The following is an 18,838-nucleotide window of genomic DNA, read 5'->3' on the forward strand; positions in this document are numbered from 1 at the left end:
TGCGAGAGCTGTCATGTACCTGTCAGAGTAAAAGAATGGTCTGGGTGGTTGTCGCGTGAGAGTTGCAGGACTAAGCATGAAGCTATCCCGACTTGACCCACCACCAGACTACAAGCTATGAGTATATCATGATGTCAATTGACAGGCAATCTACGTTTCTACATATATCTTACACAAATGTCCTCCTTTATCTACTCTTCTCTAGACGTCTTGATCTTCATCTACTCTTCAGCGCCCAACTCAATGGTTCCACTCAGCATCCAACGCATGCCCCAAAGGCCCCGAAACAGCATAATCTGTCGTAACAAACGCCCTATCAACCTCTACCAATCCCTCGGCGCAATACTGAAGCGTCTCTGCAATATCGTGTGATCTATTCAGCGGCGTCTTCTCGTCCAGCAGCACGTCAAACTCGACCCAGACGCCGTCTCCCGCGTGGTACGCCGTCACGTTCTTGAAGCCCGTAACGACGGGCGCGAATCGATACGCGAGGTATATGAGCTTCTTGAGGGTGTGGTCGTCTGCTGCTTCGCCTGAGAGGCGGACCACGTTGTTGAAGCATGTGTGGCCCCAGTCGTAGATTATGAAGAGAGAGAGGAGGCCTGCGCCGACGGGGTCGAGCCACCAGATGTTGGCGCGGTAGCCGATAAAGGGGAAAAGAAGAGAGAGGGTGTTGAAGATGACGTCTGTTTTGCAGTCTTGAACAAGGGCCTGAACTTGACTGGTCTTGATGGGTCGGCAGCCGAGGCCGATGGCTCCTTTGAGGACGATGGTTGCCAGAAGAGAGGCGATGGCGGCCCAGCTGAGAATTTCGGCTTCTGCGTGAGGCGGAAGAAGTCTCGAGACTGACTCTTGGAGGATCTGAAGAAATGAGATGACCATGATGATGGAAAAGACCAGGATACCCAATGGTTCGAGCCGACGTTTTCCAACAGGGAATCGACGGCGCATTGCTTCGAGTCGCCAGAGCACGAGACGACTTGTCGACCAGACAATGAGAGTGCAGAGAAGATCCAGAGCCGAATCCACGAGCGATGCCACCAGAGAAAGCGACCCGGTGGTGAAGACAGCGAAACCCTTACCCGCGAGGAGCAAGATGTTGGCTATCACGTTGATGTTGATAGCCAGGTTTGCCTTCCTGCTCGCCTTTCTCCTCTTGTCCTTCTCTTCGTCAGGCAAAAGCTCTCCAATATTCCCCTCAACACGCTGAATTCCTCCACAGCGCTCCTGGTCGCCATCATGGTCGGGATCCGGATTCATCGACTCGAGGACATCATCCGCAATAGCCATGACAACAGCATCCACCTCAAGCCAATCATTCAATCTCTCATTCTGCGCCTCATAAAAAGCCCTCAACTTCTTATTCTTCATAGCCTTCAACTCCTCATCCGTTTTGCGATACTGCTCAAGGCCCTCTCTGTCGATACCGTGAAGAAGGGCTCTCTTGATCTCGCCGCGCCGGGCGTCCTCGAGTGCTGTGCGGGCAGCATCCTGAAACCTTAGGATCCCAGGCTTGGGTCTTGACTTGCGACCGTCGAATGAGTGGTATCGACCAGTCTCCAGGTCCCGAGGGTGGTGGGTATTGTCGCCGACGTAGCCTTGGCCGCGGTGCCGAGCCTCTCGGTCGTACTTGGCAGCGTCGCCATTCCAGAGTCTCTTGCCAACCATTTCGTCTAACGATGTATAAAAGATATTCTATACAAGACAGGAGTGAGAAAGAACGAGAGGGAGATTGACTTGTTTTTGTTGTTTGCGGATTTGCTCGTGTAACCTGAATGACTTATGACGTAAGTGACGTAAATCCGGGGAAGACGGCAGGTTTGGCTGCAGCCGTGCGAGGGTGCAAAACACGCGACACGCGGCGAGTGGAGGAATCAACTCCACAAGTAAGCATGAGATGCCGAGTTCCAAGGCAATTATTTGTCTTTTCTTTTGTTACATGAGTGATTTCTGTCGGAAAATCATATCACTGTGGGCTCTTATCGGTCCTTGTATCTAGGATCTTGTCGTCATGAATCCTTCAACCCTGTCACTGAAAGAGCAAGGTTCATTCCAGTCATTCACACAGGGCATAGACATTCACGGAAGCATCTTGATCAATACGTAAAAAAGTGCAAATCTTATTCAAGTTCTATCTTTACAAGGAGCGCATTCTTGCTGCCCGAGTCCCAACTCGCTTCATCAGATAAGGATATCTCAAAAGTTCGTTTCCAACGCCAACAGTTATCCCCCCGAAGCCAATTTACCTCTAGCCAAACAGTATCATGTTCTTAGTTTCCGCCCATTCTCATCGCATTCACAAGTCTATGTCTTGCGCCCTCTCTCCGGCCCTCGTTTCGGCTAGGACTATCCCCATAGGAATCAGTTCTCCGGGCCGTGTCATAGTAGGCCTCGGTGTCTCCCAGGCCTACCTTTGAAGGACGAGGTGGTGGTGGGGGAGCATGCGTCTGCTGCTCCTGAGGCTGTGATTGGTACACTGGTTCCCAGTCACCCTGTCGGTAAGGGTTGTTCTGATAAGCCTCTTGGGGAGCCGTAGGAGGACGGCTGGCTCGCTGTTCCTCGCGATTGGCACGCTCGTCACGGCTCTCACGGTTCGAGCGTCTAACAGAGTCGTGGGACCGAGGAGGGGGCGGGGTGGGTTGCGCTGGGAGGAGTCCGCTCTGAGGCACACCGTTCTGGGGTGCACCATTCTGAGGGGCACCGACCTGACGACGGGTCGTCTCTCGCGGAAGCTCTTCCTCATCGTCTGTAGCAACCTCATCCTCTGGCTCGTCTTCATATGCCCGCAGCTCGCTTCGCATAGCAAGGCTGGCGCAGATGCTTCTAGCCTCCTCGATGGCCTTCTTCTGCGCTTGAAGAGCCTTGCGACGGTCTCTTGTCTCCTTATTCTCAGCTGCAATGGCTTCGATAGTAGCATCGCCCATACGCATGATCTCGATAGGGTTGAACAGGCGGAGCATTCCGAGGAGCAGGTGTCTCTCGACAACCTGGGTGATAATGTTGCGGGTAAAGATGCGTGCAGTCAGATCGTAGTAGATGAGCATCTTCTCTAGAACTTCCTCGGCCTCGGTGTATGTTCCTCCGTTCTCTGTGGCCTCAGCGCGCCACTTCCTCAGGCGCTCTTCGTACTCGGGGTCGAAAGGCTGCACCTCTAGCTCCATGTCGTCGGTGAGACGGCCTAGTTCCTTATCGGCGCTCTCGATGAGCTCCTTCATCTTGATCTCAAGGAAGTGCATGCGGAGAGGATCGCGCATGCGCAGAGGCCAGGCATAATCAATCACATCGGCAAGGAACTCGTTGCAGATGACGCTGACATTGTCCTTGTACTCTTGCGCCAGGACAGGCCAGTTTCTGGAGTAGTCCTGAAAGAGGATATAAGGGGCTCGAGGGTTTGAGTCAAGAGGAAGTTCGTTACCCCGGATCTGACGAAGAAGGGGCTCAACTTCATGCTCGGCAAAGTCCTTCTTGGAGCGATCCCCAACTGTACCAGCGGCAGGAAGGCCGGAACCGTCGGCACCATTGACTGCAGCAGCAGGTTGGTTGTTCTGGAACGCAACCTTGCGACCGTGCTGTCGGAATCGCCGGGCGAAGCGCTCGCTCTCCTCGCGAGTGCGGGCACGAAGCTTCTGTGATGGCGTGCCCTTGGGGCTGGACTGTCTGGCGAAGAATCGCTCGCCAAAGGGGTTCTTGTAGTTACCATTCACGGCAGGGGTGACGAGGTTGTTGGATGCGGTAAAGAGTTCGCCCATCTGGAGTCGCATCTCCTCGGGAGTGTCTTTGCCGACGCCCATAGCCTTGAGCTGGGCCTCACATCCGTCCAGCGCCTGTTGAATCTGCCGGCGGAGGGTCTTGACATGCTTGCCAATGTGTCGCTGAAGCTGGGTGCTCAGCTTGGAACGAAGGGCGCCGATACCCCACATCTCGGGTGGAAGAGCTGCCCATTTGCCTCGGGTGAAGAATTCGGCCTCTCGGTGGGATCGCTCCTCAGGTGTCTGCCATCGCTCGCCGGGTCCAGGGTTGAGTAGGACATACCAGCCGAGTTTGAAGTTGTTCTCCCGATCCTTGTTCATCACAAGTTCAATAAACTTCTCTTCAAGGCCGATGCGCTCCGTCATGTCGGGCTTTGTAAGAACGCCGATGGTACGTGATCCAGTAGGATCAAAGTAACGGGCCTTCTTGAGGATGGGGGCTTGAACATAGTCGTTGTTTCCACCGATGACGGCGAGAATGATGGTCCGGGTGCTCTTCATGTATCGATCGGAAAGTGCCTCGATAGTCTGGATGTCGGCCTCAGACTGATCACGGTTGGCGACTCGAACCAAACCAGGAAGATCGACGAGAGTCAAGAGCGGCATGTCGGGGCCACTCTTCTCAACGACCAAAATATCTCGAGCGGCGAATCGGCCGGGAATGCTTCGGGGGGCGATGAGGTCGGTCGCATCTCGCATCATGGCATCGAAGGGAGTGTCGCCGGTGACATCACCACCATACTGCAGCAAGCGGGCTTGCTCATTGTAGGGTCGTGTCTTGTCGGGAATGATGGATACCTTGAGTCTGGTCTCCTTTGCTCTTCGCATGCGAATCTCGGTCGCAAATCTCGTGCAGGCGCCGGCATCTCGAGGGAAGGGTGTGCCGGTCAAAGCCTCAAGGACAGAACTCTTTCCAGCGGATTGATCGCCGACAACGACGATCTGCGGTAGCTTGACATCGTCGAGCTGGGCGAATTGAAGCTTGTCAATGAGGTCCAGCAGGCTGCGTTGCTCGGTAGCAAGGCCCTGGTCACCCAGGGAAGACTCGATCGAAGGGCGCATTTGGTGCCTAGCAGTAGGGAGAATGTCAGCAGCTCGCTGGGCGTCTTGATCAGGCGGAATGACGAACAGAGAGCCCATTCTCTCGCGGGATGAGATAGATGGAGATGATTCAGCAATCAGATAGTTGCTGTTCGTTTATATAGAGGGGAAGCGGTTTCAGCTGAAATGCAATGCATGCGCGGCCTTGTCATGTGTCTTTATACAAGATTACGCGTGCGCCATGATTCGCTCTTTCTCGGGTAGGTTGCCTCCGTGTCGCTGATTTTCTCCCGTGCCATGGTTTGCGCGGCCGCCAAGCGTCTCGGCGCCCGAGAGGCAACTACGGCGTCATGATTGCTGCGCCACACCCTACTTCAGCTGGGCTGTCATGGCGGGGATGGATCACAAGCGAAATGATTAGGCCGACAGGCATCGCATAGAAACGGAACACTCTCAAAGACCCTTGATTTGCCACCCGGAATGCCATTCCACAGCATTCCCTATCTACACATTTCTTTTTCTCTTTTCTTTGTTCCCAACTGTCAACCACTCAAAAATGTGGCGCAGTGATCTCTGATCTGTGGCGGTGCAGATCTCGGATCTTGGCACGAGGCCCGCGTCACCAGGCCAGGGCCAGGAACCGGGCGGGCAACTGGCTTGCCCGCAGGAGATGGTGTCGAGCTGTTTGCCTCCCACCGCCCTACCTGCCTCTTACGTAGTGGGCCACGTCAAGGCTCAACGAAAGGGTGGTTACTTCTGCGGCTGCCTATCTACGTACATACGTACTGGTTATGTCCCGATCACTGATCACAGTCACCGCCTAAAGGATCAAGAGCCTGCTAGACGCGACTCTCTAGCACATACGACCATAGCTCGTAGAGAATACGGGGTCCCGTCCGCTCCCCCAGAGTCAAGCTGCGAAGCGCCGGATTAGTAGTTGGGTCGGTGACGACCAGTGAATCCCCGGTGTTGTATGTTTTTTTGTTCTCTTTTTGGCCCGTCGCATTAAGCATGTGTTGTCTGGGTGCCTATGCATTCGCAGAGGTGGTGCACATGGTAGGTTGCTGGCGTTGTGAGATGTTCTACAAGTCAGGCAGTTTCAAGCCACTTTTTGGTCAGACAATGCCTAAGGCATAGACATAAAGAGCCCCTCACCGGGCTCCTATTTCCCATCCAGCCACCCAGAAAAGTATCAGCTAGCTATTACTACCTCTTATCTCGGAGCCAGTGATCAAGGAGGTTTCAAAGACCGAGGGGATGTCCACCAACACCCTAGACACGACTGAGAAAGGACGGGTTACCCCGAGCCAGCCTCGCGACCCAAAGACACCCCTACGTCTTGGCGATATCGTCGCCCATTTAAGAGACCCGGTAGTCGATTTCACAGTTCTCAACACAGAGGTCCGGATCCCCATACCGGAGGAAAACATTCGCACAACCATCCAAGAGGAATTTTACCCAAAGCTCAGGAATCCTAAAGAGGCTAAGGTCGTCCATTTCGCCAGAATCCGGGGCCTGGAAGTCCAGAACATCGATGGCATACCTAAGAGCGAGTTGAAAATACTTGAGACCTAAGTTCTCAGTCTTGCAAAAGGATACCTCGATAGCGGCATGAATCTAGAGCCAGCCAGAGCTTGGAGGGAGAACAATGACGATTGCTCCTTGCGTCTCATCACAGGCCTCAAGACGATTCGGGAACCTCCACCTCCAGCCCCAATCGCTGGGTCTATCAAACTAGAAGAAGACTTTGGCGAGATCGACTCGGTTCCTGATCAGAGAAAAACTGGCAACCAAGGGCAGTGTGCTGCTGAATATGAGTTGGAGCACGTTGACTCCTCTGACCGTCTCCTTGCGTACCGATTTTCGATAATAAATCAGAAGCGGAATAAGAAGTCAATGGTAGAGGAGGAAGACAATTGTCCACAAAGGCAAGTTGGGCTTGTCGAGCGTCAACAGACCTCTGGCGAAGACCGTCCCTCATTTTTCGTTAGCCTCCCGATGTGGGTTATCTTCAGAAGGGCTCAGGTCTTAACTTAGCTTTTTGAACACACTGGCCTCGTGATGTAACTTATGACAGCTCAGTTGATCTTGAATCCTTGGTTGTTATTGTAACTGGATAGTGTCAAAAGGCTGAAGGCATGGTGATGTTCATAAAGCTATCGAGGGCTAGGAGAATGTTTGGCGTTATGGTACGCCCGGGTATAAACTCCGCTTATCCATTCGTGGATTTTCGTGTTGCAAGGAGCGGTATATCGTTCCAACTTGAGTGGTAAATGGTGAGGGTTGAGTTTGACCAAATTCTGGACAATTTGGTCTACACACTTGGTTTATGGATAAGTAGGTCAGAGTTTGGAACCACTTATCGAACTGTAATGAGGCCACTTTGTATTCGTTTTACTCTGTCTGCCCTGGGCCTGTCTAAAGAGGTCTTCATCTGGTGAGCTTCACTTAGGGGGTCACGTGAGTATCTTGGGGCATGACTAAGCAAAGCTTGCCCAAATGTGACCAGTAACGGACGACCTCGTCCCAACTCCTCTCCCATCAGAACACCCCTGTTTGCCGTATTTCGATATCGGCCACTATAGCTATTCCAATGACCAGTGAGTGGCTACAAAGTGTTTTGGGTCATGGCTTCTGACCAAAGTCTTTCGCGAACCCAGGCCGCGAGATTGAACAGCTCCTCGAAGCCCTCGAGACCGAGGCGGTGACAGAGCAGAGCACCAGCAAGTTCCCTCCTGACTCTACACCGTTTGCCTTTCTTGGCCACAGAGGTCCCCGCTACTAACCGCTGCTGGCCAATAGAGTCTCATGCACTCCTTGAAAAGGTTCTGGCTCACACTAGGACCTCTCGCGACACTGCCCTCGCTCCTCTGTACGCCAAGAACGGATTGCGCATCCTTGGTCTCTATGCGTTCGGGGACCGCGACCCACCTCAGAAGGTCGTTGCCTTGCGATGCTTGAACAACATTCTCGTTCGTTCTGTATCGACAAGGCAGGTCTTTATCAATGAGGGATACCCAAGCAAGGTGCTTTCTTCAATGAAGGTATTGCTTCCCTGTTCCAATTTCAGGGTTGACTCTCACACATCGGATAGAATGGCGACCCTAATGAAGAGCTTGCAACAGCCAATCTATTTCTCTTTTGCGCATCTCAGCCTACATTTGACCTCACGTCGAGTTTTGAAGATGAGGGACTTGCAGAGATCGTCAACAAGGTATGAGTGGAAACCACGGGTGATCCAACAAAGTGCTCACAGCCTCAAGAACATAGCGCGCCACGCGCAATCCTCAGAACCTCTCCCGAATGATCCTGCCAATCCAGCTCTGGCAAGTCTGAGGCTTCTCTCCACCTTGGCTGTTCGGGCCGAGAACCAGGCACATCGATTTTTGCCTTCACTTGAACCAATCTTGGACCTTTTGAGCAAAGTTCCTGCGACCGTCTCACACGCTGACCTCCCAGCTTCAGTATTGATTTCTTGCCTGGTCTCCATACCGATAGACCAAAGGGAAGAATTCCCTGTTTCTGCAGTCGACAAGTTGGTGAATCTCCTCCAGGAAGCAATTCCCAAAGCAGATGGCTCTTCAAAGGCCGCGGACAAAGAGCTATTGCCTCTTTTGGTGGTTCTGCATCGTCTGGCACAGTCCAAGCCATCAGATGCGCGGAAACGGCTCGCTGAACACATTCTTCCATCCGATGAAGATCGAACCGAGGCCTTGGGCAAGGGCGAGTCCCTGCCGCATAGGCTCCTCAAGCTTACTTCCACCACAGTGGAACCTGAGCTACGGGAGATGATTGTCAATCTGTTCTTTGAGATTTCTGACAAAGACCCAAACAAGTTCGTGCATCATGTCGGCTTCGGACACGCCGCAGGCCTCCTTTCTTCTAAGGGCATCCAGTTTTCGCCTGAAGGCCTCGCACAAGCGCAGGCAAGCAGCGCTAGTCCGGATATCAACCCCATCACAGGTCAACAGCGCAGCGCAGAGACTGTATCCGACTTGCCTGAGATGACACAAGAAGAGAAGGAGAGAGAAGCCGAGAGACTCTTTGTTTTGTTCGAGAGGTTAGTCCAGCCTTTTGAACTATGCTGGGTTATCATGCTGACTTGCTTTAGATTGAGGGCCAATGGTGTGATTTCTGTCGAAAATCCTGTTACTCAATATCGGGACTCGGGTCGTTTCGAAGAACTTCCCGACGACGCGTCTGATTAATGCGGCTTCAAGCAGACAACATTGCATTATGGAAGATCGGTCGTTTAACCAACAGATGTGAATAGAGAATGTGTCTTATATAAACAGTCCTTCCTGTTAGAGGCCGGACAAATTGAGAAGGAGAGTTCAAGCTACCTAAAATCGAGATTTTTGGCACATGTCATCGCGGCACATATGCCCCCTACCGCCGCCACTGTCTAGGATTGGGCGATCAGGCATCTTCCTCAAGACCAACCATCTTGCAAGATTCGACCCACAACTTGGCTGCCTTTTCCTCATCATAAGCCCAAGGAGCATAGCCATTGTCCGCCGACATGGTGTCAGAGTCAGGGCGCGCCGGGCCTGCTTCCTGGCAGTCATAGAGATACTTTCCTCCCTTTCCTTCCCAGTCCTTGCTCAGAGCTGCATAGATCGAGGTCGCAGCACCCTGAGCGGGGCTCTTGATGAGCTTTCGAAGCTCTGTGTTCTTTTCCATGAGGCTGAGGATCTCAGGGTCGGTGACGTAGCGATGGAGGTTGGTCAAGACCCCGCCTGGGTGCAAGGAGATGGCGTGAAGACCACGATCACCGTAGCGCTTCTCGATCTCATTGACCATGTAGATGTTGGCAGTTTTCGACTGACCGTAGGCGACCCAGGGGTGGTACGAGTTGGGCTCCTCAAAGTTGAAGTCACGGAATCGGACTTCGCCTGCGCGGTGGCCCATGGACGAGACAGAGACGACGCGCGAGTTGAACGAAGGCGTGGAAGCGGCGAGCAGTGCGGGTTTGAGCAACTGGAAGAGGAGGAAATGACCGAGATGGTTGACGCCAAACTGCGTTTCGAAGCCGTCGACGGTCCTGCCCTCAGGGGTGTACATAACGCCAGCGTTGAGGACGAGGATGTTGAGCTCCTTGCTCTTATCGAGAAAGGCTTCAGCACCCTTTCGAACAGAGTCGAAAGAGTCAAGAGAGATCTCAATCAAGTGAAGAGGCGCCTTGTTTTCTGGGTCAGAGGCTTTGATATCCTCGATGGCCTGCTGACCCTTGGCAAGGTCCCTGACCCCAAGGAATACCGAGACCCCAGTTGCGTGAAAGGCGCGAGCTGTCTCAAGGCCCACGCCCTGGTTGGCACCGGTGATGAAGACCGTTTTGTCTGTAAGCTTGCCAATGAGGTTTTCGTCTTGGATGATCTGAAGGGCGGTGGGACGGGCATCGCCGGGGCCCTGGGGGTTGCTATGAGCTGCGGTGTACTTGGACATTGTCAAAGTTTGATTGATTGCTTGGTTTGATGAGGTTGGCTTGGTGGTGATTGTGTGAGTGCCTTGGAGAGAAGAAGATGTCCATTGAGGCAAGTCTGGTATTTATGTCCTTGTACTCAGATATTGCGTTCGGATTTTAGGTCCCTGGGCCGGTCTTTAGAAGACATGAGATTTAGCTTCCTTGTAGAAGGCTTCAGGCACCACCTAGCGTACGTTTTTGATGTCGGCATATTATCTGACATGACAATGGGAAAGAGTGTCGCATTGAATTACGGATATTGGTTAGGTGTGAGTTATCTCCGTTGGTAGCCAGCCATGCGAGGCCGTCTCGGCGTGGACCCACTCACTCATTGGACGTCGATACGGTTTGTTGTCTCTCCTCAACGAGAAGGATAGAAGAGAAGTAGCCTGAATTGTTAGAACTTGGCCATGGCAATTGATTTCCAGTGGTACGGAGAAAAGACATCCTGGGACCTCCAACACCAACGTTGGGCTCATATTGCGAGGTGCTCGCATTGGCCTTTAGAGTGGCCACTTTGAGAACTTACGCATGGAAAGCTGAGCGAACCCTCAATCTCCTAGGCTGGTACAACTCGAACAAACCAAGTCATGATGCTTGATGAAGATAGTTCACCACACTCTCTTTCTTTCCAGATATGTACCGGGTCTTGCTCGTAGGGCTGTCAACCGAAGGGCGATCCGGCATGGCCCGCGGAGAGTGTGGAGCTCCCGGTCGCGGAGTTTGTGGATGCATCACGGCGGAGTTTTGTTGCAGGGGACCTTAGCCTGCGGAGTTGTTCCGGACTTTCTTGCGGACTTTGAAGGTGTGAGATGAGTTACATTCTAGGGTCTAAACCTGTCACTGCCATGGCCTTTGCCCATCCTGATTCCTGATAACAATCGTCTCAACTACTCTCTGTAGCTAAGACGGTCTATAGCAGGGGCATGGCGCCATACACTTCTCTCAGTTGCTCCCAAGTAATAGTATTACCATACATGATCTCCGCCACCACCTTCCCGGCCAGAAGACGTCGTTGAGTAGGAGTCGTATAGTGATAATGGGTGATCTCGGCACCCATGAACGTCATGTATTTGGAGAGGGTCGCGAGATCCTGGTACGGGGTCATGTCCATGTCCGGGTTGCCTAGGGGCGGCCTCTCCTCTCGGTCTCTCTCCATCTCTCTTAGAGATTCGACTACGAGTCTCTTAAGCTTAACGCTTATGTTGCCTGAGATGAAGAATTCGTTAAAGACAGATAAGTGCTCAAGAGGGGCAGTTTGGGCATAGGTCCAGTCGATGAGCCCCGTCAGATTGTACTCGTCGTCAAAAAGCATGTTGCGGGATTGAAGGTCGAAATGGATCAGGGGGAAAGGGCCGCGAACTCTGTCCTCAATTACCATATGGGCTAGAGACATTTTCAAGACCCAGCAGGCCGTTGACCAGTCTGGGTCACCTGGGTGCATACGGTACAGATGGACTGGTTCTGTTCCTGTGTGTGGTGATAGAAATATTCGAGCGAGGTTTCCAGGGGCTCGGGTAAAGCGTGCCAGGCCATTTTCACAACTTTGACGGGTTGGTCAGCATTCTCTTCACACCAAAGGCGCCCGATGCGGCTGAACGTCAGATTCTGAAGTTCTGCAAAGACATTTGATAGCTATTTGGCCACTTTGGCACGCTGCTGGGCGAGTATGGCTGTCGCCAGTCCGTCCGGAAAGGTTCGGCCAGCGAGGGCCTCCATGAGAATTGCGTCAGGTTGATGCTGCACTCAATATGGGGAGGTATATCTGGTTGATGCTGTCTTCGTCACTCTATTGCGCGTTTCTCAATGTATTCGAAGTTCGCTGAAGAGAGGATATCCTGAATGCTGTTGCGCATGTATTGGTCTGATCCCATGTGCAGGCCGTCAAAAGACGACCAGTTGCTGCTTGGGCTTTTCATTTTTTCGTACAGGGTCAGCACTAGTATGACTTGATTTCTTGTGAAAAGCTTGATAAGTCTAGAGGCTACTCCTATGGATGAGGGCTTCTTATACTAGAGCACGCATTACTTGGTATTCACCGCTGGGCTGATAGGCAACAATGTGTGATAGTTGCCCATGGCAAACATAAATACAAACACACACACCTTCAGGAAGAGGCACGAGGGGTCTTTCAGGTAAAATACTGGTTTTCTGCTTGTGGTAGGTACGCAAATGCCACCCCTTGCGTCTCCTCCGATTCGATCCCAACGCTGGTCGTTCTGAGTCGTTGCAGCAGCACATTCAATCACATACGACCATACCTACTGGAGAACTCGGGATCCCGTCCGCTCTCCCATAGATAAGCCAGTAAGGGGCGGATTAGTAGTTGGGTCGGTGACGACCAGCGAATACCTGCTGTTGTATGTTTTTTTTACCGCACACGACTTTTTGCCGATTAATGCTTTTTTTCCTCTGGGACTCTGTTTTGTTTTGAACAGTTGCTTAGGTAGCTCAGACTGTCTCAGGAACGGTGCAATTGACTTCAGCAAAACGATCAACGGCTTTTCAGAGGGAAAGAGCTTGTTGACCAATTTATTAACATAAGTGGGTGCAAGCTTTGCCTGGCTTTTCGATAATGGCTATACCCTATAGAAACAAGGATCATCAGCTAAGTGCGGATATTCTAGGGGTCGCTACTTGGGAAACTTTCTGGCTGATGTAAAATGTTAAACTATTGTCGAAAAAGATATGGAAATGGATACAAAGGAAATGCTATTGAGGTCTTGTTATCGTCAAGTTGAAGAGACAGGATTGGCTGACTGGATTCACGTGATTCTCCGGTTGGTTGAGGACAACCAGCCGCCCCAAGTCAGACATTCCTTCAGATCGCAACCCGCACATGACCATGTCGGTTTTATCAATCTTGGTCTTCATCACACAAGGTAACACACGTGGGAAGATGCTCATAGAAGCATGCTGACAGCATGTCTTAGGGGCTTCAATCCGTCGGAGCTACTCGAAAAAACCACCTGACTGTGAAACTCTTCTTGAGTTGATCTCTCGCGTCCTTGCGGAGCAGGAGAAATGCCCCGGTATGTTCTTTGGATGGGTTGGGCTCCTCTGAACTCCAACAACAGCTAACTCAGTCAAAGGGAAGCTATATGCGGCCTTGGAACGGGACACCAGGTTGGTTTGGGAAGATGCTTACGATTTGGTCAACCCTTTTGGCGATGGCCGAGGAGGTGCGTTCAACAGCGTTTGGACATTCGACCTTGAAAAGGATGTACTATTCCTTGAGACAAGGGATCAACTTAGTGCGGCGCCTCTTGAAATTGGTCGTGAACGACCGCTGATTCTCGACAATTTTGAGCTGCTGGACTTGCCTGGGCAACCACTGGAAGAAGCACTTCTGCCAGGGCCATACTGGGAGATTGAGTTTGATCAACTCCCGCGAGAGAAGTCATTTCTTGGCCGAGTTCTCCGTGATTTTGCCTACACATGGCGCCATGTGCTCCGACGACAAATGAATAGGACGACGTTTATGAAGTTGGCATATGCCACCCTCTGGATTTCAACAGCGGACTTCACCATACGGGAGCGTGCTGGATTTGAACACATCACAGAAGGCGGCCCTTACGTTAAACTGATTGACTTGCCGAGCTGGGAGGCCCCCGAGGCCACACTTGTCAAAGTCGGATCGTCTTGGTTTGCCCTGGTACAAGACACTAAGGAGGGCCTTGAGATGGTACGGCGCCATGCGAAAGGTCATTCTATGCTCAAAGATTCCACTGCCAATGTGGTCACCTATGCGATTCTTACTCTGCGGCGACTCACTCTTTGCAAGGTCGAGGGGAACGAGTTCGTGTGGACGAGGTCTGAGGCATTATTCGGCGACGCTCCTGCATCCAATGATGCTATCGATATGTTGCTGTGGGCAACGAACACTACCAGAGATGCCGAACCAGAACCAACTAGACTCCATATTCTTCCCATTGAGATCCAGGACAGAATTCTGGATCACGCAACAACGAGCCCAGTGGCGTCAGCCAAACTGGGTTGTGAACTTGGTCTAGGGTCGCCCTTCTCTTGGGTTGATAGAGGGGCAAAGATCAGGTTGGAACAGGCCAAGAGGCACCGGTTTGAAAGCTCACCCGTTGAATCACAGATCCTTTTCGATCGTGTGATGAGCGGCTTGTCGTATAAGCGAGAGCCCAGGTCCCAGACAACACGCCCAGGACGACCTCCCCTTCCTGTTGGTTTGCGAAAATGGGTCATTCCTCATGCTGAATAGAGTTGCGCCTGTCATCTTGTTCTGTTCACTGCCTTCGTTATCAAAAAGATAGACTAAATGAATGCATTCTCAACCAAGAAAGCCATAACTAAACTGCGTCCTTGGTAAAGCTTATCTGCAGTGTCATCTTTGGTCCTTCTCCATATACTCCACTCGAGCATCTGCGGTAGCTTGCTGTGATCCAACTCGGAACTCCCACCTGGGTTCCCCATTGAATGTCAATTTCAGCCAAAGGTTTTCGCACCTTCTATAGCCCTTATCTGGATCCCCAACTGGCTCCCACTTGCTGAAATCAGTGTCAAAGGCACATTCAATCGTGCAAAGTTCCTCGACTGCTGGGTCAGGTCGCTTAGGAGGTGGATCGTCCGGGCTGTAGCGGATGGTGCAGATGCACTTCTTTGGTATAGGTGCTTTGTAGTATCGCCAAAATGGGACTGTCAGTGGTGATTTACCGCTCACTTCTTCACCCTGAAAACTCGTCAGGTCATACACTTGAGCCATATAGCACATATGAATAACATACCTTCCTCAAGTACCATACCATCCGCGGTGCAACCAGATCCCCCTCTGGGTCGCGTGCTGCTATATCTAGGTTCTCATCATAATCACGAAGCTGGTCAATGGCGACGCTGAGACAAATGCCATAGCTGTACCTCGACTTGCGCGCAGTGACGTCAGGTAGCGTACCCAGCACTTCCTTTTGGATTTCACTGAGGGTCTGCTGGACTGACAATTTGTCTTGGAGGAGACGGATGACGGCCCCGCGGGCAACAGCCGACCACCTAACGTGCCCAAGTCAGTCATGATATGCTGCTACAGACGTTGAACAAAGATCCATGGGTAAGGGCTGGTTGTCGAGAATATGAATATCACTTGCCCATTAATCGGCCTGAGAACAGTTTCATCAAAGACCTCATTCAGTACACCATAGACATGAAGGGAGCTGCCTAACCCCCCAACAAGCAAAATGTTCTAGGCGATGAGAGTTAGTATAACACTCATTTATATAATTGGTTTTGGGGTGATGCCTTGGGGAGTTTCCCAGTCTCTGTTTCGACTCGCTTACGCTGTTCGCTGACAAGAGCGCGGATACCGGTCAAGGACTTGTCAAAGAAACCTTGAACCTCGGATCTGAGATGTCAATGTTAATTCTGATATCCTTTGTTTGGGCATGGTGCTCACCTATTAAGCGAGAAATGGTCCTTGTTTCGCCATCGGTCCCGGGTTTTGTATGCCTTGAGCGGCAGCCTCAAGGAGAACTGTATGGGTTGCTCCTGGTTGGTAAATGTTCGTTTGACCCCTCTCTCCCAATCTTCGACCACGAGGGTGTTGTATTCTGACAGTGAAAGAGAATTGAGCTTCAGTCTGTCTCTTCCCCAAAGATGGATCTCGAAGGCCTCGTCGATTCGTACGGCACCAAACAGTCCGCCTGGAGCAGTGGGGTTAGGATTATAAAGCCCGAGGAGGACGGGAAATTATGCCTACCTTCGCCCTTGACGCATTCCTTTAATCGAAAGGGCTGACTAGATATCACCTGATAGCTGATGACATCCTATACATGGTTAGCCGGGAACAGCATATCTGAATTTTGATCCACGGGTATCATACCACTGTCCCGCCTCCGGCATCACAGACAACGAAGCATTCACCTGGCTGGGGAGTTTAATAAGCCAAAAGTACAGCTATGATACTCGGGGTGTGATGTTACCTTTATCTCGGGAAGAAGGCTGCGTTCTAGCATGATGGACAAACTTGCAGCCTCGGGTTCATGAATGAGCTCTAATGTCGGCGCACCCATGGGCCTTCTCGCTGTGATACCCGCTAGATCGGCCGCCTTTCTCATGGCCTTTTGGGCATAATGTGGCCATATTGCAGGAACCGTGATGGCGACGCGAAGCGACATTCCGTCAATGTCAAGTTTGGTTCTCAGGATAGTCTGCGCGTGATCCCAGAGCTTGCCTAGGTAGCGACCAACAATGTTTACAGCAGAAATCTTGGAAGGATGCTCAGACAGCTCTTTGCGAGACTGTCTGAGCCGCTTTGAAAGGTTAATGTCTTCCTTTGCCAGGTCGCTGTCGTTCAGCAGGAGCAGTTTGAACCACTTGACTGGCATCATGTCCGGCGCGACCTGGTATCCCCACTTCTCTGAATCGATGTCGTAGAGGCTCGGTACTTGTACTTCGCCCTGGTTGATGTGGTTCGCCGTTGGCCATTCGGAGATTTCGTGGATGTTGTCGGGGTCTTCTGAAAAGGCCCACGATACTCCGGAAAAGCTGGACGTCAAGAGTTAGCTGATTCTGGCGGCGAGGAAAGATACTAACGCACGTGGTACCAAAGTCAATGCCAATCGCAATAAACTTTTCTCTATATGCGCCAGAATTGGCACGAGGCCGTGACGGTCTAGCCATGATGGTTGAAGCGTCCACTCTAACTGCTCAAAGAATAGATAAGAAGCGAAGTCGTTATTGCATTATTCCATGAGAGAGATAATCTGCGCTGAAAGGTTGAAAATGCTGAGCTGGGTTGATCCTTTCAAGTACCAATGGGCGATCACGCTCCGCCGGATTACTCCAGGAAGGTGGCTGCGCATCTGAGCTGCGGTAAGGCGTCCAGGCTGGATGCAATGTGTCGTCAGAGACAACCTCAGCCAGCCAGGGGCCGGAATCTAGTGTGTATGGTCTAGCCCCTTTGGTTGGCGATGTGCAGACGCGACTTCTTGGCAGAAGCAGGCTCCCGAGTAGGCATCCTCCAAGCTTGCAAACAGCCATCCTCTCCACCATTCCTTTTCATGTCAGTTCTCAACTCTAGCATCAACCACATCTGACATGGACAAGCGCGACTTCTCGAACGAGGGCATCATCTTGGTGCTGGGAGTGACGGGTTCTGGGAAGAGTTACTTCCTGAACAGACTCAAGAGTCACAGTGTAAAAGAAGGTCATGGTCTTCAATCAGGTGTGTCAATTTTGGACAGACTTTGGGATTCACTTGGGATGTACGAAGCTTACAGTTCTCCAGAGACAGCAGAATGTCAAGCTGTTCAGATTCTACTTGACGACGAGGAGAAGCGGAGCATCACAGTGGTGGACACTCCAGGGTTCGATGACACCACAAGACCGCACGGCGAGATCCTGACTGAGATCACCGAGTTTCTGGCTACCCAGCATGCGTTGGGTGTCCCCCTGCGAGGAGTCCTGTATCTTCACAAGATTACAGACAACAGGATGACGGGGTCTTCGCTGACCTACTTGAACTTACTCCAGTCTCTCGTCGGGGAGGAAGCGCTTGAGAACCTCGTCCTTGTCACAAGCATGTGGAACATGCTTCGTGACGAGAACCGAGGCCAGGCCATTCAGCGCGAGCAAGACCTGATCGACAACTACTGGGCCCCCATGCAGAAAAAGGGATCTTATGTTGTCCAGTTCGACGGGACAACCGATTCTGCCTTTGGCCTAGTCTACCAGCTTGCTGGCCAAGAGAGCGTGGTGCTGGATGTCCAGAAACAGATCGTGGACGATGACCGATCCGTCTTGGGCACGTCGGCAGGTATAGACTTGGCGCGTAAACTGGAACACGACATTGAAGTGTATCAACTAAAGGCGACACAGCTGGAAGCACAACTCCAGGATGAACTCAGGGCGCAGCCACGAAACAAGGAGCGGATCCGAAGACTACGGGAGGAGAAGGCCCAGGTGGAAAAGTTGATGGGGCCCATGAAAGAGTCGATGGATTGCATGAAGGTTCGGCCAGGATCGTCCGTCAGGCAGCGTATCAGGCAGGCTCTGAGGGGCAAGGGGAGGGATGCCGCCTTCGTCTTGGCTACAGCGCTTCACATAACTCTGACTGTAGTTCAGTTGGGGCTTGGAGGGTGACGGAGTGATTGAGACCTTGTGAGTGGGCGAAGGGAAAGGGGAGAGATAAGGAGAAGAAAAGAGGTGACTCGTCTGCTGCGTCCTCCAAAAAAGGACCAATACTATTTAGTTGTTCCCACCCTTTACGGCCCCCTCCCCTCATTTCTTAGACCCAATTGCAGGCCACTTTTCAAGCCTCCCAGTTCCCGCGGTGCACGTTGAGAGCCTAGGAGCACACACCCCTAGTCTTTAGGTGGGGACGGCTAAGTGAGAGTTGTACCGCGCGTGACCAAGTGCATACAGCCTGCTTTCGTCGCTCACACTTGGGATTTCATCCCCGGGAGCCTGGTTTAAGACTGTGGATGAAACTGACATGAGGCAGAGTCTCGACGAGGCACCTCAATCTAGCAGCCAAGGATTATGAATAAAACAGTCGAGGTGCCCCTCAGAGGCGGCGTCTTGGGCCCTAGGCTTGCTGGTTAACCAACTGGCTGTGGGCGAATCA

General features: G+C 52.0%; 7 protein-coding genes and 2 non-coding genes across 9 annotated transcripts; 4 read left to right on the forward strand and 5 right to left on the reverse strand.

Annotated features, from left to right (window-relative positions):
• Positions 1–240: 240 nt before the first annotated feature.
• On the reverse strand, positions 241–1,668 carry LRP88_14102 (cation diffusion facilitator family transporter; the record flags this gene model as incomplete). Its single annotated transcript, XM_083250454.1, has 1 exon — positions 241–1,668. The coding sequence occupies one exon, from the start codon at positions 1,666–1,668 to the stop codon at positions 241–243; it is 1,428 nt and encodes a 475-aa protein (XP_083094788.1).
• Positions 1,669–2,270: 602 nt separating this feature from the next.
• On the reverse strand, positions 2,271–4,889 carry LRP88_14103 (P-loop containing nucleoside triphosphate hydrolase protein; the record flags this gene model as incomplete). Its single annotated transcript, XM_083250455.1, has 1 exon — positions 2,271–4,889. The coding sequence occupies one exon, from the start codon at positions 4,887–4,889 to the stop codon at positions 2,271–2,273; it is 2,619 nt and encodes an 872-aa protein (XP_083094789.1).
• A 761-nt stretch (positions 4,890–5,650) lies between these two features.
• LRP88_14104 lies at positions 5,651–5,766 on the forward strand. The gene has a single exon (XR_014475208.1). It is a non-coding gene; the product is annotated as a 5S ribosomal RNA (ribosomal RNA).
• Positions 5,767–8,326: 2,560 nt separating this feature from the next.
• On the forward strand, positions 8,327–8,998 carry LRP88_14105 (uncharacterized protein; the record flags this gene model as incomplete). The annotated part of the gene is made up of 2 exons (XM_083250456.1): positions 8,327–8,850; positions 8,902–8,998. The coding sequence occupies 2 exons, from the start codon at positions 8,327–8,329 to the stop codon at positions 8,996–8,998; spliced, it is 621 nt and encodes a 206-aa protein (XP_083094790.1).
• Positions 8,999–9,209: 211 nt separating this feature from the next.
• Positions 9,210–10,235, reverse strand: LRP88_14106 (uncharacterized protein; the record flags this gene model as incomplete). Its single annotated transcript, XM_083250457.1, has 1 exon — positions 9,210–10,235. The coding sequence occupies one exon, from the start codon at positions 10,233–10,235 to the stop codon at positions 9,210–9,212; it is 1,026 nt and encodes a 341-aa protein (XP_083094791.1).
• Positions 10,236–11,167: 932 nt separating this feature from the next.
• LRP88_14107 (uncharacterized protein) lies at positions 11,168–11,569 on the reverse strand (the record flags this gene model as incomplete). The annotated part of the gene is made up of 1 exon (XM_083250458.1): positions 11,168–11,569. One exon carries the CDS (start codon positions 11,567–11,569, stop codon positions 11,168–11,170), a length of 402 nt encoding a protein of 133 aa, XP_083094792.1.
• Positions 11,570–12,503: 934 nt separating this feature from the next.
• On the forward strand, positions 12,504–12,619 carry LRP88_14108. The gene has a single exon (XR_014475209.1). It is a non-coding gene; the product is annotated as a 5S ribosomal RNA (ribosomal RNA).
• Positions 12,620–14,465: 1,846 nt separating this feature from the next.
• On the reverse strand, positions 14,466–16,893 carry LRP88_14109 (Hsp70 family protein; the record flags this gene model as incomplete). Its single annotated transcript, XM_083250459.1, has 8 exons — positions 14,466–14,493; positions 14,730–14,953; positions 15,009–15,211; positions 15,552–15,616; positions 15,668–15,914; positions 15,971–16,037; positions 16,194–16,758; positions 16,811–16,893. 8 exons carry the CDS (start codon positions 16,891–16,893, stop codon positions 14,466–14,468), a joined length of 1,482 nt encoding a protein of 493 aa, XP_083094793.1.
• A 417-nt stretch (positions 16,894–17,310) lies between these two features.
• On the forward strand, positions 17,311–18,354 carry LRP88_14110 (uncharacterized protein; the record flags this gene model as incomplete). The annotated part of the gene is made up of 2 exons (XM_083250460.1): positions 17,311–17,437; positions 17,501–18,354. 2 exons carry the CDS (start codon positions 17,311–17,313, stop codon positions 18,352–18,354), a joined length of 981 nt encoding a protein of 326 aa, XP_083094794.1.
• Positions 18,355–18,838: the final 484 nt, after the last annotated feature.

The sequence above is a fragment of the Fusarium phalaenopsidis genome (assembly GCF_050370095.1).
Source record: "Fusarium phalaenopsidis strain FUZ10S chromosome Unknown contig_32332, whole genome shotgun sequence".
Lineage (NCBI taxonomy): Eukaryota > Fungi > Ascomycota > Sordariomycetes > Hypocreales > Nectriaceae > Fusarium > Fusarium phalaenopsidis.